The 27,755-nt window shown below is 46.5% G+C and overlaps 1 protein-coding gene across 1 annotated transcript in view; it reads left to right on the forward strand.

The window, feature by feature from the left end:
• Nucleotides 1-27,755, forward strand: part of LOC148338822 (IgGFc-binding protein-like) — a 46,056-nt gene that overhangs the window by 1,057 nt on the left and 17,244 nt on the right. The window contains exons 2-90 of the mRNA XM_088293507.1: nucleotides 22-47; nucleotides 519-668; nucleotides 748-1,016; nucleotides 2,638-2,722; nucleotides 2,796-2,945; nucleotides 3,028-3,192; nucleotides 3,482-3,579; nucleotides 3,658-3,736; nucleotides 4,776-4,877; nucleotides 5,323-5,516; nucleotides 5,592-5,733; nucleotides 5,840-6,084; nucleotides 6,186-6,334; nucleotides 6,571-6,699; nucleotides 6,834-6,972; nucleotides 7,063-7,204; nucleotides 7,327-7,523; nucleotides 7,613-7,751; nucleotides 7,847-7,897; nucleotides 7,980-8,173; nucleotides 8,249-8,390; nucleotides 8,497-8,741; nucleotides 8,843-8,991; nucleotides 9,226-9,354; nucleotides 9,478-9,616; nucleotides 9,707-9,848; nucleotides 9,971-10,167; nucleotides 10,257-10,395; nucleotides 10,491-10,541; nucleotides 10,624-10,817; nucleotides 10,893-11,034; nucleotides 11,141-11,385; nucleotides 11,487-11,635; nucleotides 11,870-11,998; nucleotides 12,122-12,260; nucleotides 12,351-12,492; nucleotides 12,615-12,811; nucleotides 12,901-13,039; nucleotides 13,135-13,185; nucleotides 13,268-13,461; nucleotides 13,537-13,678; nucleotides 13,785-14,029; nucleotides 14,131-14,279; nucleotides 14,514-14,642; nucleotides 14,766-14,904; nucleotides 14,995-15,136; nucleotides 15,259-15,455; nucleotides 15,545-15,726; nucleotides 15,779-15,834; nucleotides 15,913-16,106; nucleotides 16,182-16,323; nucleotides 16,430-16,674; nucleotides 16,776-16,924; nucleotides 17,160-17,288; nucleotides 17,423-17,561; nucleotides 17,652-17,793; nucleotides 17,916-18,112; nucleotides 18,202-18,340; nucleotides 18,436-18,491; nucleotides 18,574-18,762; nucleotides 18,838-18,979; nucleotides 19,086-19,330; nucleotides 19,432-19,580; nucleotides 19,815-19,943; nucleotides 20,067-20,205; nucleotides 20,296-20,437; nucleotides 20,560-20,756; nucleotides 20,846-20,984; nucleotides 21,080-21,130; nucleotides 21,213-21,406; nucleotides 21,482-21,623; nucleotides 21,730-21,974; nucleotides 22,076-22,224; nucleotides 22,461-22,589; nucleotides 22,724-22,862; nucleotides 22,953-23,094; nucleotides 23,217-23,413; nucleotides 23,503-23,641; nucleotides 23,737-23,787; nucleotides 23,871-24,064; nucleotides 24,140-24,281; nucleotides 24,388-24,632; nucleotides 24,734-24,882; nucleotides 25,119-25,247; nucleotides 25,382-25,520; nucleotides 25,611-25,752; nucleotides 25,875-26,071; nucleotides 26,161-26,299; nucleotides 27,507-27,623. Coding sequence (XP_088149633.1) covers nucleotides 22-47; nucleotides 519-668; nucleotides 748-1,016; nucleotides 2,638-2,722; nucleotides 2,796-2,945; nucleotides 3,028-3,192; nucleotides 3,482-3,579; nucleotides 3,658-3,736; nucleotides 4,776-4,877; nucleotides 5,323-5,516; nucleotides 5,592-5,733; nucleotides 5,840-6,084; nucleotides 6,186-6,334; nucleotides 6,571-6,699; nucleotides 6,834-6,972; nucleotides 7,063-7,204; nucleotides 7,327-7,523; nucleotides 7,613-7,751; nucleotides 7,847-7,897; nucleotides 7,980-8,173; nucleotides 8,249-8,390; nucleotides 8,497-8,741; nucleotides 8,843-8,991; nucleotides 9,226-9,354; nucleotides 9,478-9,616; nucleotides 9,707-9,848; nucleotides 9,971-10,167; nucleotides 10,257-10,395; nucleotides 10,491-10,541; nucleotides 10,624-10,817; nucleotides 10,893-11,034; nucleotides 11,141-11,385; nucleotides 11,487-11,635; nucleotides 11,870-11,998; nucleotides 12,122-12,260; nucleotides 12,351-12,492; nucleotides 12,615-12,811; nucleotides 12,901-13,039; nucleotides 13,135-13,185; nucleotides 13,268-13,461; nucleotides 13,537-13,678; nucleotides 13,785-14,029; nucleotides 14,131-14,279; nucleotides 14,514-14,642; nucleotides 14,766-14,904; nucleotides 14,995-15,136; nucleotides 15,259-15,455; nucleotides 15,545-15,726; nucleotides 15,779-15,834; nucleotides 15,913-16,106; nucleotides 16,182-16,323; nucleotides 16,430-16,674; nucleotides 16,776-16,924; nucleotides 17,160-17,288; nucleotides 17,423-17,561; nucleotides 17,652-17,793; nucleotides 17,916-18,112; nucleotides 18,202-18,340; nucleotides 18,436-18,491; nucleotides 18,574-18,762; nucleotides 18,838-18,979; nucleotides 19,086-19,330; nucleotides 19,432-19,580; nucleotides 19,815-19,943; nucleotides 20,067-20,205; nucleotides 20,296-20,437; nucleotides 20,560-20,756; nucleotides 20,846-20,984; nucleotides 21,080-21,130; nucleotides 21,213-21,406; nucleotides 21,482-21,623; nucleotides 21,730-21,974; nucleotides 22,076-22,224; nucleotides 22,461-22,589; nucleotides 22,724-22,862; nucleotides 22,953-23,094; nucleotides 23,217-23,413; nucleotides 23,503-23,641; nucleotides 23,737-23,787; nucleotides 23,871-24,064; nucleotides 24,140-24,281; nucleotides 24,388-24,632; nucleotides 24,734-24,882; nucleotides 25,119-25,247; nucleotides 25,382-25,520; nucleotides 25,611-25,752; nucleotides 25,875-26,071; nucleotides 26,161-26,299; nucleotides 27,507-27,623 — 13,454 coding nt within the window. The remainder of the gene's footprint in view (nucleotides 1-21; nucleotides 48-518; nucleotides 669-747; nucleotides 1,017-2,637; nucleotides 2,723-2,795; nucleotides 2,946-3,027; nucleotides 3,193-3,481; nucleotides 3,580-3,657; nucleotides 3,737-4,775; nucleotides 4,878-5,322; nucleotides 5,517-5,591; nucleotides 5,734-5,839; nucleotides 6,085-6,185; nucleotides 6,335-6,570; nucleotides 6,700-6,833; nucleotides 6,973-7,062; nucleotides 7,205-7,326; nucleotides 7,524-7,612; nucleotides 7,752-7,846; nucleotides 7,898-7,979; nucleotides 8,174-8,248; nucleotides 8,391-8,496; nucleotides 8,742-8,842; nucleotides 8,992-9,225; nucleotides 9,355-9,477; nucleotides 9,617-9,706; nucleotides 9,849-9,970; nucleotides 10,168-10,256; nucleotides 10,396-10,490; nucleotides 10,542-10,623; nucleotides 10,818-10,892; nucleotides 11,035-11,140; nucleotides 11,386-11,486; nucleotides 11,636-11,869; nucleotides 11,999-12,121; nucleotides 12,261-12,350; nucleotides 12,493-12,614; nucleotides 12,812-12,900; nucleotides 13,040-13,134; nucleotides 13,186-13,267; nucleotides 13,462-13,536; nucleotides 13,679-13,784; nucleotides 14,030-14,130; nucleotides 14,280-14,513; nucleotides 14,643-14,765; nucleotides 14,905-14,994; nucleotides 15,137-15,258; nucleotides 15,456-15,544; nucleotides 15,727-15,778; nucleotides 15,835-15,912; nucleotides 16,107-16,181; nucleotides 16,324-16,429; nucleotides 16,675-16,775; nucleotides 16,925-17,159; nucleotides 17,289-17,422; nucleotides 17,562-17,651; nucleotides 17,794-17,915; nucleotides 18,113-18,201; nucleotides 18,341-18,435; nucleotides 18,492-18,573; nucleotides 18,763-18,837; nucleotides 18,980-19,085; nucleotides 19,331-19,431; nucleotides 19,581-19,814; nucleotides 19,944-20,066; nucleotides 20,206-20,295; nucleotides 20,438-20,559; nucleotides 20,757-20,845; nucleotides 20,985-21,079; nucleotides 21,131-21,212; nucleotides 21,407-21,481; nucleotides 21,624-21,729; nucleotides 21,975-22,075; nucleotides 22,225-22,460; nucleotides 22,590-22,723; nucleotides 22,863-22,952; nucleotides 23,095-23,216; nucleotides 23,414-23,502; nucleotides 23,642-23,736; nucleotides 23,788-23,870; nucleotides 24,065-24,139; nucleotides 24,282-24,387; nucleotides 24,633-24,733; nucleotides 24,883-25,118; nucleotides 25,248-25,381; nucleotides 25,521-25,610; nucleotides 25,753-25,874; nucleotides 26,072-26,160; nucleotides 26,300-27,506; nucleotides 27,624-27,755) is intronic.

Here is a 27,755-nt window from a genome sequence, read left to right on the forward strand (position 1 = left end):
ATCTGTGTCCTTCTCTTTTAGCCTCCAGAGTGACCCAACCAACGATGGTGAGTTCAAGAATGAGTTTTGTGAGCTAGTGATTAGCACGTGACGAACGGTTGCCATCCTATGACGACCGAGTAACATTTCATTAAAACTAGTTTATAAGTTCCAGAGTAATATTCAACCCCAGTACATTTTAACTTGTTAAAACAGACCGTTTTAGCGCAAGGGGTGTGAATGAATAGAGTGGGAAATAGTGTACATGGGGGGGTTCAATTGCAAGAATAGACGATATTGGATTGAGGGCCAAGAATAATTTAAGAAAATTGGACCTCGGGGTGTCAAAAGGAAGAAACAATAGAGGTTATTTGTCATTTGAGGTGGAACTTTCCAAAATAAGAGGTCAAGCACTATAGAAGACTGCGGAACTGGCCATGTTGGACAGCTGGCATCGGCTCCAGCTCAACTGGGGGAGAACCTTCTTTGCCGAGCCCAGCTCTAGGCTTTTTATTGCTTCCCTTGTTCCGTCTCCCCAGCTGTCGTGCTGACGTCCTGCAACTTCAACAACAATAGCAAACCATTCTGCAGCTTCCTCCAGGACTCGTCAGACGGTGGCGACTGGACCAGGCACAAAGGTCCAACCCCGACACCTGGCACGGGTCCTCCGGGCGATTACCCAGATGGAAGTCAGTACTGCACCTGACTGGCAGTCAACACTAAAATCATTTGTGAAAAAAAAAAAATCCAATGCAATTTCTTTCCTAGACGGATTCTACATCTACCAGGAATGCGACAATGTGCCAGATGAGCATAACACTCGTCTGCTGAGTCCCACGATCTTCTTGACGGCGGAGGCTCAGATCTGCGTCCAGTTCCGATATTACATGTACGGCTCGGACATTTCCAATGTGTTGAGGCTACTGGTGAAGAGGCCAAATAGTGAGCAAGAGCTGTGGAAGAAAACTGGTTTCCAGAGTCCATCGTGGCTGAAGGGTGCCGTGACTGTGTCCAGTTCAAGCGATCAGGAACACACTGTAAGTGATTGCTTCCAAGCAAAGCACATATAATACTTTGTGGCTTCAAATGCAGGTTGAGGGTTTGAAATCAGAAGAAATTTTTAGTGACTAGCATTAAGCGTAGTTTTAAAGGTTGAAATTGGGATTAGGACTGAGAGTTAGTGTTAGGACTAAGAGGTTGGATGAGTGGGGTTGCGGTCTAATGTTTGGGTTATACAATACAATACAAAACAACTTTATTTATATAGCGCATTTCACAACAGCAGGAGCTGTAACAAAGCGCTATCCATATGGTGTAATAGAAATTTGCGGGAAATTAGAACACATAAACACAAATACCAAAGAGCAGTTAAAAGGTGAACAGCAGCATTTCCACCAGTAGGAGACACTTGAGGGAGGACTGGCTGTCTCCAAAATAAAGTAAATTAGAGTAATCTAGCCTAGATGTAATGAAGGCATGGATTACTGTTTCTAAGTGCTGCTGGGAAAGAAAGGGCTTCACTTAAGCGAGCTTCCTAACCTGGATCGAACAACAGCACTGATTTGCCGATCCAATTTAAAATCACTGTCCAATTTAAAACCCAAGATTGAGACTGTTGGCTTTAGATGAGATGTTAGGAGGCCAAGGTCAACAGATGTTGAGAGTAGAAGGGCCACTGAGACCAAACACCATAACTTCTGTCTTCTTTTCATTGAAATTCAGAAAATTAAGTGACATCCAGATTTTGATTTCCTCTAGGCAAGGTTGGGTTAAGGGGTAAGATAAGGGGTTAGGGTTACAGTTGGGCATACAGGTTTGGAGTAGGGTTAGTTTGTGTTTGGTTAAGGGTTAGAGTTAATTGTGTGTGTTTGGAGTTGGGTCAAAGCTGGGGTTGGGAGTAGGGTTAGAGACAGAGGTTTAAGGTTTCGAGTAAAGTTAGATCAGAGGACGAGGCTCCACACTTGAATGACACGTGGAGCTGGTGTGGGTGAGGACTAGGAGTTCGGTTTAGAATTTGGCGTAAGACTCAAGTTTGGTAAAGTATTAAAGTTGAGGTTTGCGCGACAGTTGAGGTTTGGGTAAGAAGTAGCGTCTAGGTCGGGTCAGGTAAGAGAATGACTCGACAATATGTGCAATTGAAGTTGAAGTTTGCATTCGCCAAAACAAAAAACAAAAACTTTTTATGATGTAAATATGGTTTTAAATTGGCAATTTGTTATCCACCCTCGATTTGCTCTGGACTTTGGTGTGGGAAATGGAAAAGTGTGCACTGATCAATAATCTAATCAGTGCAGCAACATATGTTCAGAGAGCAACTCGCGTTATCGCTTTATATAGTCTCAGTTCAACCATTTGCCCTTGTATTGTTTTATAGCTATCATAAAGTCACACCCGTGTTTGCAATTATGGTTGTTTCGGAATCACTGAGGTTGTGCCACACCCCTAGCCATATGTGATAACGCTATTCAACACGCTCACGTGCATGGTTTGCACTGATTCGAACTAACACATGGCAAATACTTTATTGTAATGGTAGATTTTTCAAATATCTGTAATTTACTCTAGTTAATTTTTCAGGCTTTTTACTTGGACTTCCCACATTTTTGATGCATTAACTTTGCCAATACTTGGACGATTGTGTCACTTGTGGTTCACTAGATTGTCTTTGAGGCTCAGCGAGGCTTTAGCGATTCCTGTGATACGGCACTCGACAACATCGTCATCAGTGAAGGAGCATGTCCTAGTAAGTAAACTCACAGTGTTAATTCAACACTTTGCCAGTGGTAATTTACATAAATCTAATGTTTGGTCCACAGCTTGTGTTTCTGGCTGCAACTTCGACATTTCGGAAAACATTTGTGGGTGGACTCTTTTACATGACGAGACCATATTTGGCTTTGAGCAATGGTCTGGCCCAACCAACACTGAAGGCACCGGACCCGATGATGACTTCTCCATGCCGGGAAGTAAGTAGTTGGAGCGGGTTGAATAGACACATCATCAAGGTTTGCAGCCAAGCACCTCATTAATGCTTTAACATCCTCTTAGTTGGATCCTACATGCTTATGGATTCTTCCTATACTGTGCCTGGACTTGAGGGTCAAATTCGAAGTCCTGTGATGAACGCTTCTTCTGGATGCCTGCAGCTTACGTTCTATTACTATCTATATGGCACCAGCCAGACCATGCAGCTGAGTGTTCGCACCTTGACAGGTAGGGGACGTTTTCAATCACAAATGTGACCACCTACAAACTTATTCTGTGGCGCCCCTCGAGACTAAAGTATTAGCACTCGACACTAGTTGACACATGATGTGTGAAAATCAGCCAGGGACCCAGACTGCAAAACATATAAACAGATGACTATTTTGGATCCAAGGAGTTATTTTTTGCAGATTTTTCCCAATATTTGGCATCCAGATTTATCTCCAAAATCTGAACTCTACTCATCAAAACTAATCTTGACTCTTGTTGGTCTTGGATTTGCGGTCTTACTTAGCAGGAGGAATCCTTGAGCCCGCTCTCTTCACTGTCGGGGGCAACCAGGGTCGAGCGTGGGTGCCTGTCGAAGTCCGTCACTTCGGCAATGCTGACATCCAGGTAAATACTCAAGCTACCATCTCTGTATGGACACTGATATATGGAGCATAAAAAAAATCTGTTCACGTTGAATTTCAGTTTGTTATTGTGGGGACCTACGGAGAGACTCTTCAGACCGATATTGCTGTTGATGACGTGTGTGTCATGGCCTGTCAAGGTAAGAAAATGTATTTACAGAGTGTTACAATTATCTGTGCAATTGAAGATGAACAAACATTACAATCGTATAAAAGGTAAAAACAACTCACCATCCCCTGACCTCAACACTATTGAGAATGTTTTTGATGTCAATCATGAATGAGACATTTCACTGTTGGTGAATCTTCTTTGATTTTTATCTGCCTGTTCTGGAAATGATGACTGCATTTTCACAACCATAGGGTGCACCGTATTTAAAGAGCACAGTCTCAGTTACGGGTGTTATTTCTGAATTTAACACGTGCACTATATTCTTGGGCACAAACATAACCGAGGATTCATGCTAGCGTGTATTTTTAGAAAGACATTTGGAGCAAAATTGAGTTCGGTTGTACTTTATTTTAGTTTTTAACAAAGTTCTAAAGCTGCTTTTTGATCAGTCCTCATCCACAAATGCACCAAGTCCTCATAGTTCTCTGTCAAACCCAAGAAGGACGTCATTGCCGTTAGTCTTGCTGCCGTGCAGCCCCTCAGATGTGATGCCGACAGCAATACAAGCAGTCACATTAACTTCTCAGCAATTCATTAATGAACAAATGATGTATGGTTACGATGTTACATTAAAATCAAAACTCTCACCCAACATCCACTGAATCGCATATTAGTGTAGGCCTAGCAAACAATAAATAAAAAAAAAAAAAACAAGGAAGAAATAAATAAATTAACACAAAACATGTACGTCTCGGGTCATTCATAACCCAAGTGCTGCAAAGCATTCTGGGAGTGCTCCCGCCTCAAAGCGACGTTAGAATACCTTAGCATGCATACACGCTAAAACATATGCTAGCTTAATTTTTTAAAAAGGCAGGAAATGCTCCTAGTCAGCCCAGCGGAGTGCTCGGTCCACACAAGGACGCTCCTTAATGTAGGGCGCATGGTCCATTTTGGAGATTTGGGATTTTTAGGTGCGCCTTATAGTGATGAAAATACAGTAATTTCAAATTGCTATATCAAGCACTCTATCCTCACTGACAGGACTCAAACTCTTTCATTAAAAGGTCAGCTAACCACGCCACTGCCATCCGTGCCGACTCCAACACCAACTAATGGAATGACAACGCCAAAACCCACAACTCCTAGACCAACTACGCCAAGTCCAAGTATGACATGTCTTGTTTTGCAGCCTGGGCCATCCCTGTTGTTGTTGGCGGTGGGATACTTAGCATACACCAGGCGGTGTCCAAACATTTTCCTTTGAGGGCCGTTTAACGAAAAATCTAATTATGCAAGGGCCACTTTGGTACAAATGTGATATTAAGTCCGGGCACATTTTTGGGGTAGCCGTTGGTGACTCCTGTCATGAACAAGTGTAGGATCCATGCTGGGATCACACCGGGTGACATATTCCACCTTGCCAACTCATTCCTTTTTGTATTTGCTGTAATTTTAAATGAATGTCTATGACATCTTAGACACAACAACACCCAGACCAACAACTCCAAGGCCGACGACCCCAAAGCCAGGTATGGTATCTTTTTAAAAGTCAAATACAGCAGCTCCCCAGTAGCTACTAAATCAATCCTTCTCTTCCCCCTAACCATGTAGTTCAGTGCCCTCCAAATGCAGAATACATCGAATGTGGCCCAGCTTGCATTCCCACCTGCATGAAACCGTCCACCAACTGCAGCGGAGACTGTATCACCGGCTGCTTTTGCAAACCAGGGTATGTCTTAAAGGGGAAACACTGCGTGCCACTGGAGAAATGCGGTTGCCTGGATGACAACAATAACTATTATGAGGTCAGAATAGTACAACGCCTGTGTTCAGCATAAAGGCGGTCCCCTCTGACCAAGTTGCTGACTTTTGCGCTTTAGCCTGGTGAGATCGTATTTGGAGACGGCTGCTCCAAGCTGTGTCGCTGTGCGGGGAACTACACTTTAGAATGTGTGGATAACACCTGTGATCCGACGGAGGAGTGCCGCGAGGTTAACGGTGCCGCCGGATGCTACCCGAAAGGTAACACGTCAAGAAATCTTCTGCTTGTTCATTTCAACTCCTCACTTTGGTCAGTCGGTCTCCAAAATGGTCATCGGTCATCTGAGCTTTGTTGTTTTCCATGAAGGTACATCCTCGTGCATCGCGTCCGGGGATCCGCACTACACAACCTTTGACAAGCGCAAGTACAACTTCATGGGCAACTGCAGTTACCAGATGACTGGCGTCTGCAATGCGTCTGCGTTGCCAAACTTTGCCGTCTACGCCGACAACGAAAATCGTTACAACCGACCCACAATATCCTATGTGAAGGCGGTTCATGTGTATGTCGAATCCGGTGGCGTCTCCATCTTCAAAGGCGGCGCTGTCCATGTAAGAAGGGATGAGGGAAATCTCGTCAATACTGTGATCAAATTGATTAATTTCCTTCCCTGCCGGCTCACTTATGAGTCTCACCTGCTTTCCACACCCAGGTAAATGGACTCAAAGTAAACCTGCCAGTGAATCCGTTTCCAGGCGTCTCTGTGTTCAAATCAGGAAAGCACTACACCGTGTCCTTGGATTTCGGTGTGACTGTGCGTTACGACGGAAACCACTTTATGGACGTCAAAGTGATTAAAGAGTGAGCGTCACCTGAAACCCTGTCCTCGTAGTGCTGCTGTTGATTATAATGAGATTGCAATTTCTATTTTATTTATTTTTTTGACCACAGCAAGGAATTATTTTCACAGAACTGTGTTCTAAAAACTGCAAAAATATGTCTAAAGCAGAATTTTACAATAGTTTCACAGGCCCCATGTCTCACACTCTTGCTTCTCAAGTTCTGGAATAAAGGATCTTGTAACCTGTCGCCCACAGCTATAAGAATATGCTATGTGGACTGTGTGGAGATTACAATGGAGAGCCTAAAGATGATTTCCGCAAACCGGACTGGTCTTTGACCAACAATCCAAATGAGTTTGGAAACAGCTGGAACACTGATCCACAGTGAGTGTTACTTTTTAAATGTCATTATCGACAAGAACAAGATTGCCCCCTCATTCATTCAGTCTTTTGAATCATTTCAGATTGTGAACGTTGTCCTGTGTTTAGTTTTTGTGTAATATTTTCTTTTGCACAAGGTGTAACAAGAAACCCAACACCACTCATCCTGGATGTGAGCCAGAGGAGCAGAAACTCTATGAGAGCTCTGGATATTGTGGCATCCTGCTGGATAAGAACGGTCCTTTTGCCGTTTGTCACGCCAAGGTCAACCCCAATGTAAGTCACGAGTACATGGAGCGAGCATGCGGCCAAAAATTTGAATTTTGAGTCACAAGATCGGATGTGGCATGCTGGTTTTGCGTTCAGGCGTACGTCAAGGACTGTGTCTTTGACCTTTGCGTGCTCGATGGAGCTCATTCCATTCTGTGTGAAGCCATCGAAGCCTACGTCAATGAGTGCCAGGAACGTGGGGTTAACATCGGACCCTGGAGGAACGAAACCTTCTGCCGTGAGTAGAACGAGCAGATTATTGACGTGGGACTTGGCTGTAGCCTTCTCTCTGAATGTGTCCAGCCAGCTCTTAAGTCAAAAGACAATGCTTTAACTTGAGCCCTCTCGTCTTCCACACAGCTTTTAGCTGCCCCCCCAACAGCCACTATGAGTCCTGTGCGGACCCCTGTCCGGAGACGTGTTCGGGCAGACCCCCCTCCTGCAGCGGACCGTGCACCGAGTCCTGTGTGTGTGATCCCGGCTACATCCTGAGTGCTGGCAAATGTGTCACCAACTCTTCGTGCGGCTGCAAACACACCAATGGCCAATATTATCAGGTACCCCGAGATGGACGAGCAACTGTCCATTCGGACTGTGAAATACAACTAAAGCCCGAACCGATAAATCAACTGTGTGTGTCCGTCAGCCTGGAGAGGAATTCTACGTCGAGAACTGCAATCTGAAGTGTCGTTGTGACGCACCTTTTGTTACCTGTCAGGCGTCTCAATGCCCCCCAATGCACGAGTGTCAAGTCCAGGGGGGGGAGCTTGGCTGCTATCCCACAAGTATGCTCCCATCCTTTCAACCTTTCTCTTTCATTGAACCATAGTAAAGAAATCTTTGTTATAGTAATTTTAAATGAATGTCAATGACATCTTAGACACAACAACACCCGGACCAACAACTCCAAGGCCGACGACACCAAAGCCAGGTATGGTATATTTTTAAAAGGCTAATCCAACAGCTCCTCAGTAGCTACTAAATCAATCCTACTCCCCCCCCCAACCATGTAGTTCAGTGCCCTCCAAATGCAGAATACATCGAATGTGGCCCAGCTTGCATTCCCACCTGTATGGAACCGTCCACCAACTGCAGCGGCTCCTGTATCACCGGCTGCTTTTGCAAACCAGGGTTTGTCTTCAAGGGGAGACACTGCGTGCCACTGGAGAAATGTGGTTGCCTGGATCACAACAATAACTATTATGAGGTCAGAATAGTACAACGCCTGTGTTCAGCATAAAGGCGGTCCCCTCTGACCAAGTTGCTGACTTTTGCGCTTTAGCCTGGTGAGATCGTATTTGGAGACGGCTGCTCCAAGCTGTGTCGCTGTGCGGGGAACTACACTTTAGAATGTGTGGATAACACCTGTGATCCGACGGAGGAGTGCCGCGAGGTTAACGGTGCCGCCGGATGCTACCCGAAAGGTAACACGTCAAGAAATCTTCTGCTTGTTCATTTCAACTCCTCACTTTGGTCAGTCGGTCCCTAAAATGGTCATCGGTCATCTGAGCTTTGTTGTTTTCCATGAAGGTACATCCTCGTGCATCGCGTGCGGGGATCCGCACTACACAACCTTTGACAAGCGCAAGTACAACTTCATGGGCAACTGCAGTTACCAGATGACTGGCGTTTGCAATGCGTCTGCGTTGCCAAACTTTGCCGTCTACGCCGACAACGAAAATCGTTACAACCGACCCACAATATCCTATGTGAAGGCGGTTCATGTGTATGTCGAATCCGGTGGCGTCTCCATCTTCAAAGGCGGCGCTGTCCATGTAAGAAGGGATGAGGGAAATCTCGTCAATACTGTGATCAAATTGATTAATTTCCTTCCCTGCCGGCTCACTTATGAGTCTCACCTGCTTTCCACACCCAGGTAAATGGACTCAAAGTAAACCTGCCAGTGAATCCGTTTCCAGGCGTCTCTGTGTTCAAATCAGGAAAGCACTACACCGTGTCCTTGGATTTCGGTGTGACTGTGCGTTCCGACGGAAACCACTTTATGGACGTCAAAGTGATTAAAGAGTGAGCGTCACCTGAAACCCTGTCCTCGTAGTGCTGCTGTTGATTATAATGAGATTGCAATTTCTATTTTATTTTTTTTTGACCACAGCAAGGAATTATTTTCACAGAACTGTGTTCTAAAAACTGCAAAAATATGTCTAAAGCAGAATTTTACAATAGTTTCACAGGCCCCATGTCTCACACTCTTGCTTCTCAAGTTCTGGAATAAAGGATCTTGTAACCTGTCGCCCACAGCTATAAGAATATGCTATGTGGACTGTGTGGAGATTACAATGGAGAGCCTAAAGATGACTTCCGCAAACCGGACTGGTCTTTGACCAACAATCCAAATGAGTTTGGAAACAGCTGGAACACTGATCCACAGTGAGTGTTACTTTTTAAATGTCATTATCGACAAGAACAAGATTGCCCCCTCATTCATTCAGTCTTTTGATTGTGAACGTTGTCCTGTGTTTAGTTTTTGTGTAATATTTTCTTTTGCACAAGGTGTAACAAGAAACCCAACACCACTCATCCCGGATGTGAGCCAGAGGAGCAGAAACTCTATGAGAGCTCTGGATATTGTGGCATCCTGCTGGATAAGAACGGTCCTTTTGCCGTTTGTCACGCCAAGGTCAACCCCAATGTAAGTCACGAGTACATGGAGCGAGCATGCGGCCAAAAATTTGAATTTTGAGTCACAAGATCGGATGTGGCATGCTGGTTTTGCGTTCAGGCGTACGTCAAGGACTGTGTCTTTGACCTTTGCGTGCTCGATGGAGCTCATTCCATTCTGTGTGAAGCCATCGAAGCCTACGTCAATGAGTGCCAGGAACGTGGGGTTAACATCGGACCCTGGAGGAACGAAACCTTCTGCCGTGAGTAGAACGAGCAGATTATTGACGTGGGACTTGGCTGTAGCCTTCTCTCTGAATGTGTCCAGCCAGCTCTTAAGTCAAAAGACAATGCTTTAACTTGAGCCCTCTCGTCTTCCACACAGCTTTTAGCTGCCCCCCCAACAGCCACTATGAGTCCTGTGCGGACCCCTGTCCGGAGACGTGTTCGGGCAGACCCCCCTCCTGCAGCGGACCGTGCACCGAGTCCTGTGTGTGTGATCCCGGCTACATCCTGAGTGCTGGCAAATGTGTCACCAACTCTTCGTGCGGCTGCAAACACACCAATGGCCAATATTATCAGGTACCCCGAGATGGACGAGCAACTGTCCATTCGGACTGTGAAATACAACTAAAGCTCGAACCGATAAATCAACTGTGTGTGTCCGTCAGCCTGGAGAGGAATTCTACGTCGAGAACTGCAATCTGAAGTGTCGTTGTGACGCACCTTTTGTTACCTGTCAGGCGTCTCAATGCCCCCCAATGCACGAGTGTCAAGTCCAGGGGGGGGAGCTTGGCTGCTATCCCACAAGTATGCTCCCATCCTTTCAACCTTTCTCTTTCATTGAACCATAGTAAAGAAATCTTTGTTATAGTAATTTTAAATGAATGTCAATGACATCTTAGACACAACAACACCCGGACCAACAACTCCAAGGCCGACGACACCAAAGCCAGGTATGGTATATTTTTAAAAGGCTAATCCAACAGCTCCTCAGTAGCTACTAAATCAATCCTACTCCCCCCCCCAACCATGTAGTTCAGTGCCCTCCAAATGCAGAATACATCGAATGTGGCCCAGCTTGCATTCCCACCTGTATGGAACCGTCCACCAACTGCAGCGGCTCCTGTATCACCGGCTGCTTTTGCAAACCAGGGTTTGTCTTCAAGGGGAGACACTGCGTGCCACTGGAGAAATGTGGTTGCCTGGATCACAACAATAACTATTATGAGGTCAGAATAGTACAACGCCTGTGTTCAGCATAAAGGCGGTCCCCTCTGACCAAGTTGCTGACTTTTGCGCTTTAGCCTGGTGAGATCGTATTTGGAGACGGCTGCTCCAAGCTGTGTCGCTGTGCGGGGAACTACACTTTAGAATGTGTGGATAACACCTGTGATCCGACGGAGGAGTGCCGCGAGGTTAACGGTGCCGCCGGATGCTACCCGAAAGGTAACACGTCAAGAAATCTTCTGCTTGTTCATTTCAACTCCTCACTTTGGTCAGTCGGTCCCTAAAATGGTCATCGGTCATCTGAGCTTTGTTGTTTTCCATGAAGGTACATCCTCGTGCATCGCGTGCGGGGATCCGCACTACACAACCTTTGACAAGCGCAAGTACAACTTCATGGGCAACTGCAGTTACCAGATGACTGGCGTTTGCAATGCGTCTGCGTTGCCAAACTTTGCCGTCTACGCCGACAACGAAAATCGTTACAACCGACCCACAATATCCTATGTGAAGGCGGTTCATGTGTATGTCGAATCCGGTGGCGTCTCCATCTTCAAAGGCGGCACTGTCCATGTAAGAAGGGATGAGGGAAATCTCGTCAATACTGTGATCAAATTGATTAATTTCCTTCCCTGCCGGCTCACTTATGAGTCTCACCTGCTTTCCACACCCAGGTAAATGGACTCAAAGTAAACCTGCCAGTGAATCCGTTTCCAGGCGTCTCTGTGTTCAAATCAGGAAAGCACTACACCGTGTCCTTGGATTTCGGTGTGACTGTGCGTTACGACGGAAACCACTTTATGGACGTCAAAGTGATTAAAGAGTGAGCGTCACCTGAAACCCTGTCCTCGTAGTGCTGCTGTTGATTATAATGAGATTGCAATTTCTATTTTATTTTTTTTTGACCACAGCAAGGAATTATTTTCACAGAACTGTGTTCTAAAAACTGCAAAAATATGTCTAAAGCAGAATTTTACAATAGTTTCACAGGCCCCATGTCTCACACTCTTGCTTCTCAAGTTCTGGAATAAAGGATCTTGTAACCTGTCGCCCACAGCTATAAGAATATGCTATGTGGACTGTGTGGAGATTACAATGGAGAGCCTAAAGATGACTTCCGCAAACCGGACTGGTCTTTGACCAACAATCCAAATGAGTTTGGAAACAGCTGGAACACTGATCCACAGTGAGTGTTACTTTTTAAATGTCATTATCGACAAGAACAAGATTGCCCCCTCATTCATTCAGTCTTTTGATTGTGAACGTTGTCCTGTGTTTAGTTTTTGTGTAATATTTTCTTTTGCACAAGGTGTAACAAGAAACCCAACACCACTCATCCCGGATGTGAGCCAGAGGAGCAGAAACTCTATGAGAGCTCTGGATATTGTGGCATCCTGCTGGATAAGAACGGTCCTTTTGCCGTTTGTCACGCCAAGGTCAACCCCAATGTAAGTCACGAGTACATGGAGCGAGCATGCGGCCAAAAATTTGAATTTTGAGTCACAAGATCGGATGTGGCATGCTGGTTTTGCGTTCAGGCGTACGTCAAGGACTGTGTCTTTGACCTTTGCGTGCTCGATGGAGCTCATTCCATTCTGTGTGAAGCCATCGAAGCCTACGTCAATGAGTGCCAGGAACGTGGGGTTAACATCGGACCCTGGAGGAACGAAACCTTCTGCCGTGAGTAGAACGAGCAGATTATTGACGTGGGACTTGGCTGTAGCCTTCTCTCTGAATGTGTCCAGCCAGCTCTTAAGTCAAAAGACAATGCTTTAACTTGAGCCCTCTCGTCTTCCACACAGCTTTTAGCTGCCCCCCCAACAGCCACTATGAGTCCTGTGCGGACCCCTGTCCGGAGACGTGTTCGGGCAGACCCCCCTCCTGCAGCGGACCGTGCACCGAGTCCTGTGTGTGTGATCCCGGCTACATCCTGAGTGCTGGCAAATGTGTCACCAACTCTTCGTGCGGCTGCAAACACACCAATGGCCAATATTATCAGGTACCCCGAGATGGACGAGCAACTGTCCATTCGGACTGTGAAATACAACTAAAGCTCGAACCGATAAATCAACTGTGTGTGTCCGTCAGCCTGGAGAGGAATTCTACGTCGAGAACTGCAATCTGAAGTGTCGTTGTGACGCACCTTTTGTTACCTGTCAGGCGTCTCAATGCCCCCCAATGCACGAGTGTCAAGTCCAGGGGGGGGAGCTTGGCTGCTATCCCACAAGTATGCTCCCATCCTTTCAACCTTTCTCTTTCATTGAACCATAGTAAAGAAATCTTTGTTATAGTAATTTTAAATGAATGTCAATGACATCTTAGACACAACAACACCCGGACCAACAACTCCAAGGCCGACGACACCAAAGCCAGGTATGGTATATTTTTAAAAGGCTAATCCAACAGCTCCTCAGTAGCTACTAAATCAATCCTACTCCCCCCCCCAACCATGTAGTTCAGTGCCCTCCAAATGCAGAATACATCGAATGTGGCCCAGCTTGCATTCCCACCTGTATGGAACCGTCCACCAACTGCAGCGGCTCCTGTATCACCGGCTGCTTTTGCAAACCAGGGTTTGTCTTCAAGGGGAGACACTGCGTGCCACTGGAGAAATGTGGTTGCCTGGATCACAACAATAACTATTATGAGGTCAGAATAGTACAACGCCTGTGTTCAGCATAAAGGCGGTCCCCTCTGACCAAGTTGCTGACTTTTGCGCTTTAGCCTGGTGAGATCGTATTTGGAGACGGCTGCTCCAAGCTGTGTCGCTGTGCGGGGAACTACACTTTAGAATGTGTGGATAACACCTGTGATCCGACGGAGGAGTGCCGCGAGGTTAACGGTGCCGCCGGATGCTACCCGAAAGGTAACACGTCAAGAAATCTTCTGCTTGTTCATTTCAACTCCTCACTTTGGTCAGTCGGTCCCTAAAATGGTCATCGGTCATCTGAGCTTTGTTGTTTTCCATGAAGGTACATCCTCGTGCATCGCGTGCGGGGATCCGCACTACACAACCTTTGACAAGCGCAAGTACAACTTCATGGGCAACTGCAGTTACCAGATGACTGGCGTTTGCAATGCGTCTGCGTTGCCAAACTTTGCCGTCTACGCCGACAACGAAAATCGTTACAACCGACCCACAATATCCTATGTGAAGGCGGTTCATGTGTATGTCGAATCCGGTGGCGTCTCCATCTTCAAAGGCGGCACTGTCCATGTAAGAAGGGATGAGGGAAATCTCGTCAATACTGTGATCAAATTGATTAATTTCCTTCCCTGCCGGCTCACTTATGAGTCTCACCTGCTTTCCACACCCAGGTAAATGGACTCAAAGTAAACCTGCCAGTGAATCCGTTTCCAGGCGTCTCTGTGTTCAAATCAGGAAAGCACTACACCGTGTCCTTGGATTTCGGTGTGACTGTGCGTTACGACGGAAACCACTTTATGGACGTCAAAGTGATTAAAGAGTGAGCGTCACCTGAAACCCTGTCCTCGTAGTGCTGCTGTTGATTATAATGAGATTGCAATTTCTATTTTATTTTTTTTTGACCACAGCAAGGAATTATTTTCACAGAACTGTGTTCTAAAAACTGCAAAAATATGTCTAAAGCAGAATTTTACAATAGTTTCACAGGCCCCATGTCTCACACTCTTGCTTCTCAAGTTCTGGAATAAAGGATCTTGTAACCTGTCGCCCACAGCTATAAGAATATGCTATGTGGACTGTGTGGAGATTACAATGGAGAGCCTAAAGATGACTTCCGCAAACCGGACTGGTCTTTGACCAACAATCCAAATGAGTTTGGAAACAGCTGGAACACTGATCCACAGTGAGTGTTACTTTTTAAATGTCATTATCGACAAGAACAAGATTGCCCCCTCATTCATTCAGTCTTTTGATTGTGAACGTTGTCCTGTGTTTAGTTTTTGTGTAATATTTTCTTTTGCACAAGGTGTAACAAGAAACCCAACACCACTCATCCCGGATGTGAGCCAGAGGAGCAGAAACTCTATGAGAGCTCTGGATATTGTGGCATCCTGCTGGATAAGAACGGTCCTTTTGCCGTTTGTCACGCCAAGGTCAACCCCAATGTAAGTCACGAGTACATGGAGCGAGCATGCGGCCAAAAATTTGAATTTTGAGTCACAAGATCGGATGTGGCATGCTGGTTTTGCGTTCAGGCGTACGTCAAGGACTGTGTCTTTGACCTTTGCGTGCTCGATGGAGCTCATTCCATTCTGTGTGAAGCCATCGAAGCCTACGTCAATGAGTGCCAGGAACGTGGGGTTAACATCGGACCCTGGAGGAACGAAACCTTCTGCCGTGAGTAGAACGAGCAGATTATTGACGTGGGACTTGGCTGTAGCCTTCTCTCTGAATGTGTCCAGCCAGCTCTTAAGTCAAAAGACAATGCTTTAACTTGAGCCCTCTCGTCTTCCACACAGCTTTTAGCTGCCCCCCCAACAGCCACTATGAGTCCTGTGCGGACCCCTGTCCGGAGACGTGTTCGGGCAGACCCCCCTCCTGCAGCGGACCGTGCACCGAGTCCTGTGTGTGTGATCCCGGCTACATCCTGAGTGCTGGCAAATGTGTCACCAACTCTTCGTGCGGCTGCAAACACACCAATGGCCAATATTATCAGGTACCCCGAGATGGACGAGCAACTGTCCATTCGGACTGTGAAATACAACTAAAGCTCGAACCGATAAATCAACTGTGTGTGTCCGTCAGCCTGGAGAGGAATTCTACGTCGAGAACTGCAATCTGAAGTGTCGTTGTGACGCACCCCTTGTTACCTGTCAGGCGTCTCAATGCCCCCCAATGCACGAGTGTCAAGTCCAGGGGGGGGAGCTTGGCTGCTATCCCACAAGTATGCTCCCATCCTTTCAACCTTTCTCTTTCATTGAACCAAAGTAAAGAAATCTTTGTTATAGTAATTTTAAATGAATGTCAATGACATCTTAGACACAACAACACCCGGACCAACAACTCCAAGGCCGACGACACCAAAGCCAGGTATGGTATATTTTTAAAAGGCTAATCCAACAGCTCCTCAGTAGCTACTAAATCAATCCTACTCCCCCCCCCCAACCATGTAGTTCAGTGCCCTCCAAATGCAGAATACATCGAATGTGGCCCAGCTTGCATTCCCACCTGTATGGAACCGTCCACCAACTGCAGCGGCTCCTGTATCACCGGCTGCTTTTGCAAACCAGGGTTTGTCTTCAAGGGGAGACACTGCGTGCCACTGGAGAAATGTGGTTGCCTGGATCACAACAATAACTATTATGAGGTCAGAATAGTACAACGCCTGTGTTCAGCATAAAGGCGGTCCCCTCTGACCAAGTTGCTGACTTTTGCGCTTTAGCCTGGTGAGATCGTATTTGGAGACGGCTGCTCCAAGCTGTGTCGCTGTGCGGGGAACTACACTTTAGAATGTGTGGATAACACCTGTGATCCGACGGAGGAGTGCCGCGAGGTTAACGGTGCCGCCGGATGCTACCCGAAAGGTAACACGTCAAGAAATCTTCTGCTTGTTCATTTCAACTCCTCACTTTGGTCAGTCGGTCTCCAAAATGGTCATCGGTCATCTGAGCTTTGTTGTTTTCCATGAAGGTACATCCTCGTGCATCGCGTCCGGGGATCCGCACTACACAACCTTTGACAAGCGCAAGTACAACTTCATGGGCAACTGCAGTTACCAGATGACTGGCGTCTGCAATGCGTCTGCGTTGCCAAACTTTGCCGTCTACGCCGACAACGAAAATCGTTACAACCGACCCACAATATCCTATGTGAAGGCGGTTCATGTGTATGTCGAATCCGGTGGCGTCTCCATCTTCAAAGGCGGCGCTGTCCATGTAAGAAGGGATGAGGGAAATCTCGTCAATACTGTGATCAAATTGATTAATTTCCTTCCCTGCCGGCTCACTTATGAGTCTCACCTGCTTTCCACACCCAGGTAAATGGACTCAAAGTAAACCTGCCAGTGAATCCGTTTCCAGGCGTCTCTGTGTTCAAATCAGGAAAGCACTACACCGTGTCCTTGGATTTCGGTGTGACTGTGCGTTACGACGGAAACCACTTTATGGACGTCAAAGTGATTAAAGAGTGAGCGTCACCTGAAACCCTGTCCTCGTAGTGCTGCTGTTGATTATAATGAGATTGCAATTTCTATTTTTTTTTTTTTTTTACCACAGCAAGGAATTATTTTCACAGGACTGTGTTCTAAAAACTGCAAAAATATGTCTAAAGCAGAATTTTACAATAGTTTCACAGGCCCCATGTCTCACACTCTTGCTTCTCAAGTTCTGGAATAAAGGATCTTGTAACCTGTCGCCCACAGCTATAAGAATATGCTATGTGGACTGTGTGGAGATTACAATGGAGAGCCTAAAGATGATTTCCGCAAACCGGACTGGTCTTTGACCAACAATCCAAATGAGTTTGGAAACAGCTGGAACACTGATCCACAGTGAGTGTTACTTTTTAAATGTCATTATCGACAAGAACAAGATTGCCCCCTCATTCATTCAGTCTTTTGAATCATTTCAGATTGTGAACGTTGTCCTGTGTTTAGTTTTTGTGTAATATTTTCTTTTGCACAAGGTGTAACAAGAAACCCAACACCACTCATCCCGGATGTGAGCCAGAGGAGCAGAAACTCTATGAGAGCTCTGGATATTGTGGCATCCTGCTGGATAAGAACGGTCCTTTTGCCGTTTGTCACGCCAAGGTCAACCCCAATGTAAGTCACGAGTACATGGAGCGAGCGTGCGGCCAAAAATTTGAATTTTGAGTCACAAGATCGGATGTGGCATGCTGGTTTTGCGTTCAGGCGTACGTCAAGGACTGTGTCTTTGACCTTTGCGTGCTCGATGGAGCTCATTCCATTCTGTGTGAAGCCATCGAAGCCTACGTCAATGAGTGCCAGGAACGTGGGGTTAACATCGGACCCTGGAGGAACGAAACCTTCTGCCGTGAGTAGAACGAGCAGATTATTGACGTGGGACTTGGCTGTAGCCTTCTCTCTGAATGTGTCCAGCCAGCTCTTAAGTCAAAAGACAATGCTTTAACTTGAGCCCTCTCGTCTTCCACACAGCTTTTAGCTGCCCCCCCAACAGCCACTATGAGTCCTGTGCGGACCCCTGTCCGGAGACGTGTTCGGGCAGACCCCCCTCCTGCAGCGGACCGTGCACCGAGTCCTGTGTGTGTGATCCCGGCTACATCCTGAGTGCTGGCAAATGTGTCACCAACTCTTCGTGCGGCTGCAAACACACCAATGGCCAATATTATCAGGTACCCCGAGATGGACGAGCAACTGTCCATTCAGACTGTGAAATACAACTAAAGCCCGAACCGATAAATCAACTGTGTGTGTCCGTCAGCCTGGAGAGGAATTCTACGTCGAGAACTGCAATCTGAAGTGTCGTTGTGACGCACCTTTTGTTACCTGTCAGGCGTCTCAATGCCCCCCAATGCACGAGTGTCAAGTCCAGGGGGGGGAGCTTGGCTGCTATCCCACAAGTATGCTCCCATCCTTTCAACCTTTCTCTTTCATTGAACCATAGTAAAGAAATCTTTGTTATAGTAATTTTAAATGAATGTCAATGACATCTTAGACACAACAACACCCGGACCAACAACTCCAAGGCCGACGACACCAAAGCCAGGTATGGTATATTTTTAAAAGGCTAATCCAACAGCTCCTCAGTAGCTACTAAATCAATCCTACTCCCCCCCCCAACCATGTAGTTCAGTGCCCTCCAAATGCAGAATACATCGAATGTGGCCCAGCTTGCATTCCCACCTGTATGGAACCGTCCACCAACTGCAGCGGCTCCTGTATCACCGGCTGCTTTTGCAAACCAGGGTTTGTCTTCAAGGGGAGACACTGCGTGCCACTGGAGAAATGTGGTTGCCTGGATCACAACAATAACTATTATGAGGTCAGAATAGTACAACGCCTGTGTTCAGCATAAAGGCGGTCCCCTCTGACCAAGTTGCTGACTTTTGCGCTTTAGCCTGGTGAGATCGTATTTGGAGACGGCTGCTCCAAGCTGTGTCGCTGTGCGGGGAACTACACTTTAGAATGTGTGGATAACACCTGTGATCCGACGGAGGAGTGCCGCGAGGTTAACGGTGCCGCCGGATGCTACCCGAAAGGTAACACGTCAAGAAATCTTCTGCTTGTTCATTTCAACTCCTCACTTTGGTCAGTCGGTCTCCAAAATGGTCATCGGTCATCTGAGCTTTGTTGTTTTCCATGAAGGTACATCCTCGTGCATCGCGTCCGGGGATCCGCACTACACAACCTTTGACAAGCGCAAGTACAACTTCATGGGCAACTGCAGTTACCAGATGACTGGCGTCTGCAATGCGTCTGCGTTGCCAAACTTTGCCGTCTACGCCGACAACGAAAATCGTTACAACCGACCCACAATATCCTATGTGAAGGCGGTTCATGTGTATGTCGAATCCGGTGGCGTCTCCATCTTCAAAGGCGGCGCTGTCCATGTAAGAAGGGATGAGGGAAATCTCGTCAATACTGTGATCAAATTGATTAATTTCCTTCCCTGCCGGCTCACTTATGAGTCTCACCTGCTTTCCGCACCCAGGTAAATGGACTCAAAGTAAACCTGCCAGTGAATCCGTTTCCAGGCGTCTCTGTGTTCAAATCAGGAAAGCACTACACCGTGTCCTTGGATTTCGGTGTGACTGTGCGTTACGACGGAAACCACTTTATGGACGTCAAAGTGATTAAAGAGTGAGCGTCACCTGAAACCCTGTCCTCGTAGTGCTGCTGTTGATTATAATGAGATTGCAATTTCTATTTTATTTTTTTTTGACCACAGCAAGGAATTATTTTCACAGAACTGTGTTCTAAAAACTGCAAAAATATGTCTAAAGCAGAATTTTACAATAGTTTCACAGGCCCCATGTCTCACACTCTTGCTTCTCAAGTTCTGGAATAAAGGATCTTGTAACCTGTCGCCCACAGCTATAAGAATATGCTATGTGGACTGTGTGGAGATTACAATGGAGAGCCTAAAGATGATTTCCGCAAACCGGACTGGTCTTTGACCAACAATCCAAATGAGTTTGGAAACAGCTGGAACACTGATCCACAGTGAGTGTTACTTTTTAAATGTCATTATCGACAAGAACAAGATTGCCCCCTCATTCATTCAGTCTTTTGATTGTGAACGTTGTCCTGTGTTTAGTTTTTGTGTAATATTTTCTTTTGCACAAGGTGTAACAAGAAACCCAACACCACTCATCCCGGATGTGAGCCAGAGGAGCAGAAACTCTATGAGAGCTCTGGATATTGTGGCATCCTGCTGGATAAGAACGGTCCTTTTGCCGTTTGTCACGCCAAGGTCAACCCCAATGTAAGTCACGAGTACATGGAGCGAGCGTGCGGCCAAAAATTTGAATTTTGAGTCACAAGATCGGATGTGGCATGCTGGTTTTGCGTTCAGGCGTACGTCAAGGACTGTGTCTTTGACCTTTGCGTGCTCGATGGAGCTCATTCCATTCTGTGTGAAGCCATCGAAGCCTACGTCAATGAGTGCCAGGAACGTGGGGTTAACATCGGACCCTGGAGGAACGAAACCTTCTGCCGTGAGTAGAACGAGCAGATTATTGACGTGGGACTTGGCTGTAGCCTTCTCTCTGAATGTGTCCAGCCAGCTCTTAAGTCAAAAGACAATGCTTTAACTTGAGCCCTCTCGTCTTCCACACAGCTTTTAGCTGCCCCCCCAACAGCCACTATGAGTCCTGTGCAGACCCCTGTCCGGAGACGTGTTCGGGCAGACCCCCCTCCTGCAGCGGACCGTGCACCGAGTCCTGTGTGTGTGATCCCGGCTACATCCTGAGTGCTGGCAAATGTGTCACCAACTCTTCGTGCGGCTGCAAACACACCAATGGCCAATATTATCAGGTACCCCGAGATGGACGAGCAACTGTCCATTCGGACTGTGAAATACAACTAAAGCTCGAACCGATAAATCAACTGTGTGTGTCCGTCAGCCTGGAGAGGAATTCTACGTCGAGAACTGCAATCTGAAGTGTCGTTGTGACGCACCCCTTGTTACCTGTCAGGCGTCTCAATGCCCCCCAATGCACGAGTGTCAAGTCCAGGGGGGGGAGCTTGGCTGCTATCCCACAAGTATGCTCCCATCCTTTCAACCTTTCTCTTTCATTGAACCATAGTAAAGAAATCTTTGTTATAGTAATTTTAAATGAATGTCAATGACATCTTAGACACAACAACACCCGGACCAACAACTCCAAGGCCGACGACACCAAAGCCAGGTATGGTATATTTTTAAAAGGCTAATCCAACAGCTCCTCAGTAGCTACTAAATCAATCCTACTCCCCCCCCCAACCATGTAGTTCAGTGCCCTCCAAATGCAGAATACATCGAATGTGGCCCAGCTTGCATTCCCACCTGTATGGAACCGTCCACCAACTGCAGCGGCTCCTGTATCACCGGCTGCTTTTGCAAACCAGGGTTTGTCTTCAAGGGGAGACACTGCGTGCCACTGGAGAAATGTGGTTGCCTGGATCACAACAATAACTATTATGAGGTCAGAATAGTACAACGCCTGTGTTCAGCATAAAGGCGGTCCCCTCTGACCAAGTTGCTGACTTTTGCGCTTTAGCCTGGTGAGATCGTATTTGGAGACGGCTGCTCCAAGCTGTGTCGCTGTGCGGGGAACTACACTTTAGAATGTGTGGATAACACCTGTGATCCGACGGAGGAGTGCCGCGAGGTTAACGGTGCCGCCGGATGCTACCCGAAAGGTAACACGTCAAGAAATCTTCTGCTTGTTCATTTCAACTCCTCACTTTGGTCAGTCGGTCTCCAAAATGGTCATCGGTCATCTGAGCTTTGTTGTTTTCCATGAAGGTACATCCTCGTGCATCGCGTCCGGGGATCCGCACTACACAACCTTTGACAAGCGCAAGTACAACTTCATGGGCAACTGCAGTTACCAGATGACTGGCGTCTGCAATGCGTCTGCGTTGCCAAACTTTGCCGTCTACGCCGACAACGAAAATCGTTACAACCGACCCACAATATCCTATGTGAAGGCGGTTCATGTGTATGTCGAATCCGGTGGCGTCTCCATCTTCAAAGGCGGCGCTGTCCATGTAAGAAGGGATGAGGGAAATCTCGTCAATACTGTGATCAAATTGATTAATTTCCTTCCCTGCCGGCTCACTTATGAGTCTCACCTGCTTTCCACACCCAGGTAAATGGACTCAAAGTAAACCTGCCAGTGAATCCGTTTCCAGGCGTCTCTGTGTTCAAATCAGGAAAGCACTACACCGTGTCCTTGGATTTCGGTGTGACTGTGCGTTACGACGGAAACCACTTTATGGACGTCAAAGTGATTAAAGAGTGAGCGTCACCTGAAACCCTGTCCTCGTAGTGCTGCTGTTGATTATAATGAGATTGCAATTTCTATTTTATTTATTTTTTTGACCACAGCAAGGAATTATTTTCACAGAACTGTGTTCTAAAAACTGCAAAAATATGTCTAAAGCAGAATTTTACAATAGTTTCACAGGCCCCATGTCTCACACTCTTGCTTCTCAAGTTCTGGAATAAAGGATCTTGTAACCTGTCGCCCACAGCTATAAGAATATGCTATGTGGACTGTGTGGAGATTACAATGGAGAGCCTAAAGATGATTTCCGCAAACCGGACTGGTCTTTGACCAACAATCCAAATGAGTTTGGAAACAGCTGGAACACTGATCCACAGTGAGTGTTACTTTTTAAATGTCATTATCGACAAGAACAAGATTGCCCCCTCATTCATTCAGTCTTTTGAATCATTTCAGATTGTGAACGTTGTCCTGTGTTTAGTTTTTGTGTAATATTTTCTTTTGCACAAGGTGTAACAAGAAACCCAACACCACTCATCCCGGATGTGAGCCAGAGGAGCAGAAACTCTATGAGAGCTCTGGATATTGTGGCATCCTGCTGGATAAGAACGGTCCTTTTGCCGTTTGTCACGCCAAGGTCAACCCCAATGTAAGTCACGAGTACATGGAGCGAGCGTGCGGCCAAAAATTTGAATTTTGAGTCACAAGATCGGATGTGGCATGCTGGTTTTGCGTTCAGGCGTACGTCAAGGACTGTGTCTTTGACCTTTGCGTGCTCGATGGAGCTCATTCCATTCTGTGTGAAGCCATCGAAGCCTACGTCAATGAGTGCCAGGAACGTGGGGTTAACATCGGACCCTGGAGGAACGAAACCTTCTGCCGTGAGTAGAACGAGCAGATTATTGACGTGGGACTTGGCTGTAGCCTTCTCTCTGAATGTGTCCAGCCAGCTCTTAAGTCAAAAGACAATGCTTTAACTTGAGCCCTCTCGTCTTCCACACAGCTTTTAGCTGCCCCCCCAACAGCCACTATGAGTCCTGTGCGGACCCCTGTCCGGAGACGTGTTCGGGCAGACCCCCCTCCTGCAGCGGACCGTGCACCGAGTCCTGTGTGTGTGATCCCGGCTACATCCTGAGTGCTGGCAAATGTGTCACCAACTCTTCGTGCGGCTGCAAACACACCAATGGCCAATATTATCAGGTACCCCGAGATGGACGAGCAACTGTCCATTCGGACTGTGAAATACAACTAAAGCCCGAACCGATAAATCAACTGTGTGTGTCCGTCAGCCTGGAGAGGAATTCTACGTCGAGAACTGCAATCTGAAGTGTCGTTGTGACGCACCTTTTGTTACCTGTCAGGCGTCTCAATGCCCCCCAATGCACGAGTGTCAAGTCCAGGGGGGGGAGCTTGGCTGCTATCCCACAAGTATGCTCCCATCCTTTCAACCTTTCTCTTTCATTGAACCATAGTAAAGAAATCTTTGTTATAGTAATTTTAAATGAATGTCAATGACATCTTAGACACAACAACACCCGGACCAACAACTCCAAGGCCGACGACACCAAAGCCAGGTATGGTATATTTTTAAAAGGCTAATCCAACAGCTCCTCAGTAGCTACTAAATCAATCCTACTCCCCCCCCCCAACCATGTAGTTCAGTGCCCTCCAAATGCAGAATACATCGAATGTGGCCCAGCTTGCATTCCCACCTGTATGGAACCGTCCACCAACTGCAGCGGCTCCTGTATCACCGGCTGCTTTTGCAAACCAGGGTTTGTCTTCAAGGGGAGACACTGCGTGCCACTGGAGAAATGTGGTTGCCTGGATCACAACAATAACTATTATGAGGTCAGAATAGTACAACGCCTGTGTTCAGCATAAAGGCGGTCCCCTCTGACCAAGTTGCTGACTTTTGCGCTTTAGCCTGGTGAGATCGTATTTGGAGACGGCTGCTCCAAGCTGTGTCGCTGTGCGGGGAACTACACTTTAGAATGTGTGGATAACACCTGTGATCCGACGGAGGAGTGCCGCGAGGTTAACGGTGCCGCCGGATGCTACCCGAAAGGTAACACGTCAAGAAATCTTCTGCTTGTTCATTTCAACTCCTCACTTTGGTCAGTCGGTCTCCAAAATGGTCATCGGTCATCTGAGCTTTGTTGTTTTCCATGAAGGTACATCCTCGTGCATCGCGTCCGGGGATCCGCACTACACAACCTTTGACAAGCGCAAGTACAACTTCATGGGCAACTGCAGTTACCAGATGACTGGCGTCTGCAATGCGTCTGCGTTGCCAAACTTTGCCGTCTACGCCGACAACGAAAATCGTTACAACCGACCCACAATATCCTATGTGAAGGCGGTTCATGTGTATGTCGAATCCGGTGGCGTCTCCATCTTCAAAGGCGGCGCTGTCCATGTAAGAAGGGATGAGGGAAATCTCGTCAATACTGTGATCAAATTGATTAATTTCCTTCCCTGCCGGCTCACTTATGAGTCTCACCTGCTTTCCACACCCAGGTAAATGGACTCAAAGTAAACCTGCCAGTGAATCCGTTTCCAGGCGTCTCTGTGTTCAAATCAGGAAAGCACTACACCGTGTCCTTGGATTTCGGTGTGACTGTGCGTTACGACGGAAACCACTTTATGGACGTCAAAGTGATTAAAGAGTGAGCGTCACCTGAAACCCTGTCCTCGTAGTGCTGCTGTTGATTATAATGAGATTGCAATTTCTATTTTATTTATTTTTTTGACCACAGCAAGGAATTATTTTCACAGAACTGTGTTCTAAAAACTGCAAAAATATGTCTAAAGCAGAATTTTACAATAGTTTCACAGGCCCCATGTCTCACACTCTTGCTTCTCAAGTTCTGGAATAAAGGATCTTGTAACCTGTCGCCCACAGCTATAAGAATATGCTATGTGGACTGTGTGGAGATTACAATGGAGAGCCTAAAGATGATTTCCGCAAACCGGACTGGTCTTTGACCAACAATCCAAATGAGTTTGGAAACAGCTGGAACACTGATCCACAGTGAGTGTTACTTTTTAAATGTCATTATCGACAAGAACAAGATTGCCCCCTCATTCATTCAGTCTTTTGAATCATTTCAGATTGTGAACGTTGTCCTGTGTTTAGTTTTTGTGTAATATTTTCTTTTGCACAAGGTGTAACAAGAAACCCAACACCACTCATCCTGGATGTGAGCCAGAGGAGCAGAAACTCTATGAGAGCTCTGGATATTGTGGCATCCTGCTGGATAAGAACGGTCCTTTTGCCGTTTGTCACGCCAAGGTCAACCCCAATGTAAGTCACGAGTACATGGAGCGAGCGTGCGGCCAAAAATTTGAATTTTGAGTCACAAGATCGGATGTGGCATGCTGGTTTTGCGTTCAGGCGTACGTCAAGGACTGTGTCTTTGACCTTTGCGTGCTCGATGGAGCTCATTCCATTCTGTGTGAGGCCATCGAAGCCTACGTCAATGAGTGCCAGGACCGTGGGGTTAACATCGGACCCTGGAGGAACGAAACCTTCTGCCGTGAGTAGAACGAGCAGATTATTGACGTGGGACTTGGCTGTAGCCTTCTCTCTGAATGTGTCCAGCCAGCTCTTAAGTCAAAAGACAATGCTTTAACTTGAGCCCTCTCGTCTTCCACACAGCTTTTAGCTGCCCCCCCAACAGCCACTATGAGTCCTGTGCGGACCCCTGTCCGGAGACGTGTTCGGGCAGACCCCCCTCCTGCAGCGGACCGTGCACCGAGTCCTGTGTGTGTGATCCCGGCTACATCCTGAGTGCTGGCAAATGTGTCACCAACTCTTCGTGCGGCTGCAAACACACCAATGGCCAATATTATCAGGTACCCCGAGATGGACGAGCAACTGTCCATTCGGACTGTGAAATACAACTAAAGCCCGAACCGATAAATCAACTGTGTGTGTCCGTCAGCCTGGAGAGGAATTCTACGTCGAGAACTGCAATCTGAAGTGTCGTTGTGACGCACCCCTTGTTACCTGTCAGGCGTCTCAATGCCCCCCAATGCACGAGTGTCAAGTCCAGGGGGGAGAGCTGGGCTGCTATCCAACAGGTCAGTAACTCTACTATTAGCAGGTAAGAGCAAGGCAAGCTATGGGAAATTTATTTAACATTTAATTTCATACACAAGGCAACTCAATTTGTTCAACAGAATAGAACAGAACAGATAGGATGTCACCTTTTACCATGTGTAACGGGGATTATCTATACAGCACTTGTATAGCACACTTTAGTGGTAAATGGACAGGTGATTTTTTTTTTTTTTAGGAACTTTTTCTAGGAGATGCATGAAATAAAACCAAATTACTTCTTCCTTTTTTTTAAATAATAATTTAAAACAATAACTATATGAACTTTTCACTTCTCTCTGTGTTTTTTCTTCTGTCTCAACCTCTGGTTGAAATGCAAAAGAAACAAAGAAAACAAGAAATCCAGAGCTCTGAGAAAAAATATTTTTCATCTTCCCAGGTAGTGTGTTTTTAAAGGAGCTAGTGTCCGTAATCATACACCCATGTATACAAAGAAACAAATCTATCTGCATAAGCAGGGTGAATTATATTTCTTTGTCAATCGAATTAACATTTCATATTCACTTTTCACATCAACCATTAGGAATTTTAATAGTTGAGCAATCATGGACAACTCTAATACATGAAACCACACTGAAATATGTAGAGTAATTTTCTGTCACACAAACTCAACATATATTTAACTTGGTCAGTACAAATATTCATCAATCCTCCGATTGTTTTTTTTTTGTTTACCGCATCTCATCAAGTACGGTAATGACAATATAAAGTCAACTACAATGGCATTGACAAAATGGCTTCTTCAACACGCAGCCTAGCATAGCTTCAATAGCGTCATTGGCACCGCGCAGCACGGCAAATAATGAACTCACCGGAGAATGCAGTCCTGTTTACAGTCGTCTGTAAAACTCATATTAAACAGGTTCGGGTAACCCTTGTTTTAAAACTTGCTACATTTTTTTTTACCTCTGTTTCAACTGTACGTCTCACACTTCTCACATTAGCTCCTCTCTCCGCAACTCTCGTCTGCGGTATCGTAATGACTCGCGATAGTTGCAACACTTGCGCTTTCTCACTCGTTTGACTGAGAAGAGTTATTTCTGCTCTCTGGTGGACGAAAAATGCCATTGCAGGCGATACAGTATTAAAGGAAAGGAAAGGAAATGTTTAATGAGTGGGTTACACCTGTAACAAGCTCTCGTGTCTTGTTCTTGAACTCGGCATGTTCAGGCTCCCAAGACTGCATCATCTGTGGAGATCCACACTACAACACTTTTGACAAAAGATTCTACAGTTTCATGGGCACCTGCACCTACACGCTGGCCAGAACATGCAGGAACAACACAGGTAAGGACAATATTTACATACTGTCGCTGTCGGGAGATATAAACGCGTTTTGTGATTCGATACTCACTTGTGACAGTGCGGCGCTGTGCGGAAATCGACACCTGACATTCTTTCCCGGCGACCGTTCGAAAA

The sequence above is a fragment of the Idiotropiscis lumnitzeri genome, chromosome 4, assembly GCF_059441095.1.
Source record: "Idiotropiscis lumnitzeri isolate Australia: NSW breed Sydney's pygmy pipehorse chromosome 4, RoL_Ilum_1.0, whole genome shotgun sequence".
Taxonomy (NCBI): Eukaryota; Metazoa; Chordata; class Actinopteri; order Syngnathiformes; family Syngnathidae; genus Idiotropiscis; species Idiotropiscis lumnitzeri.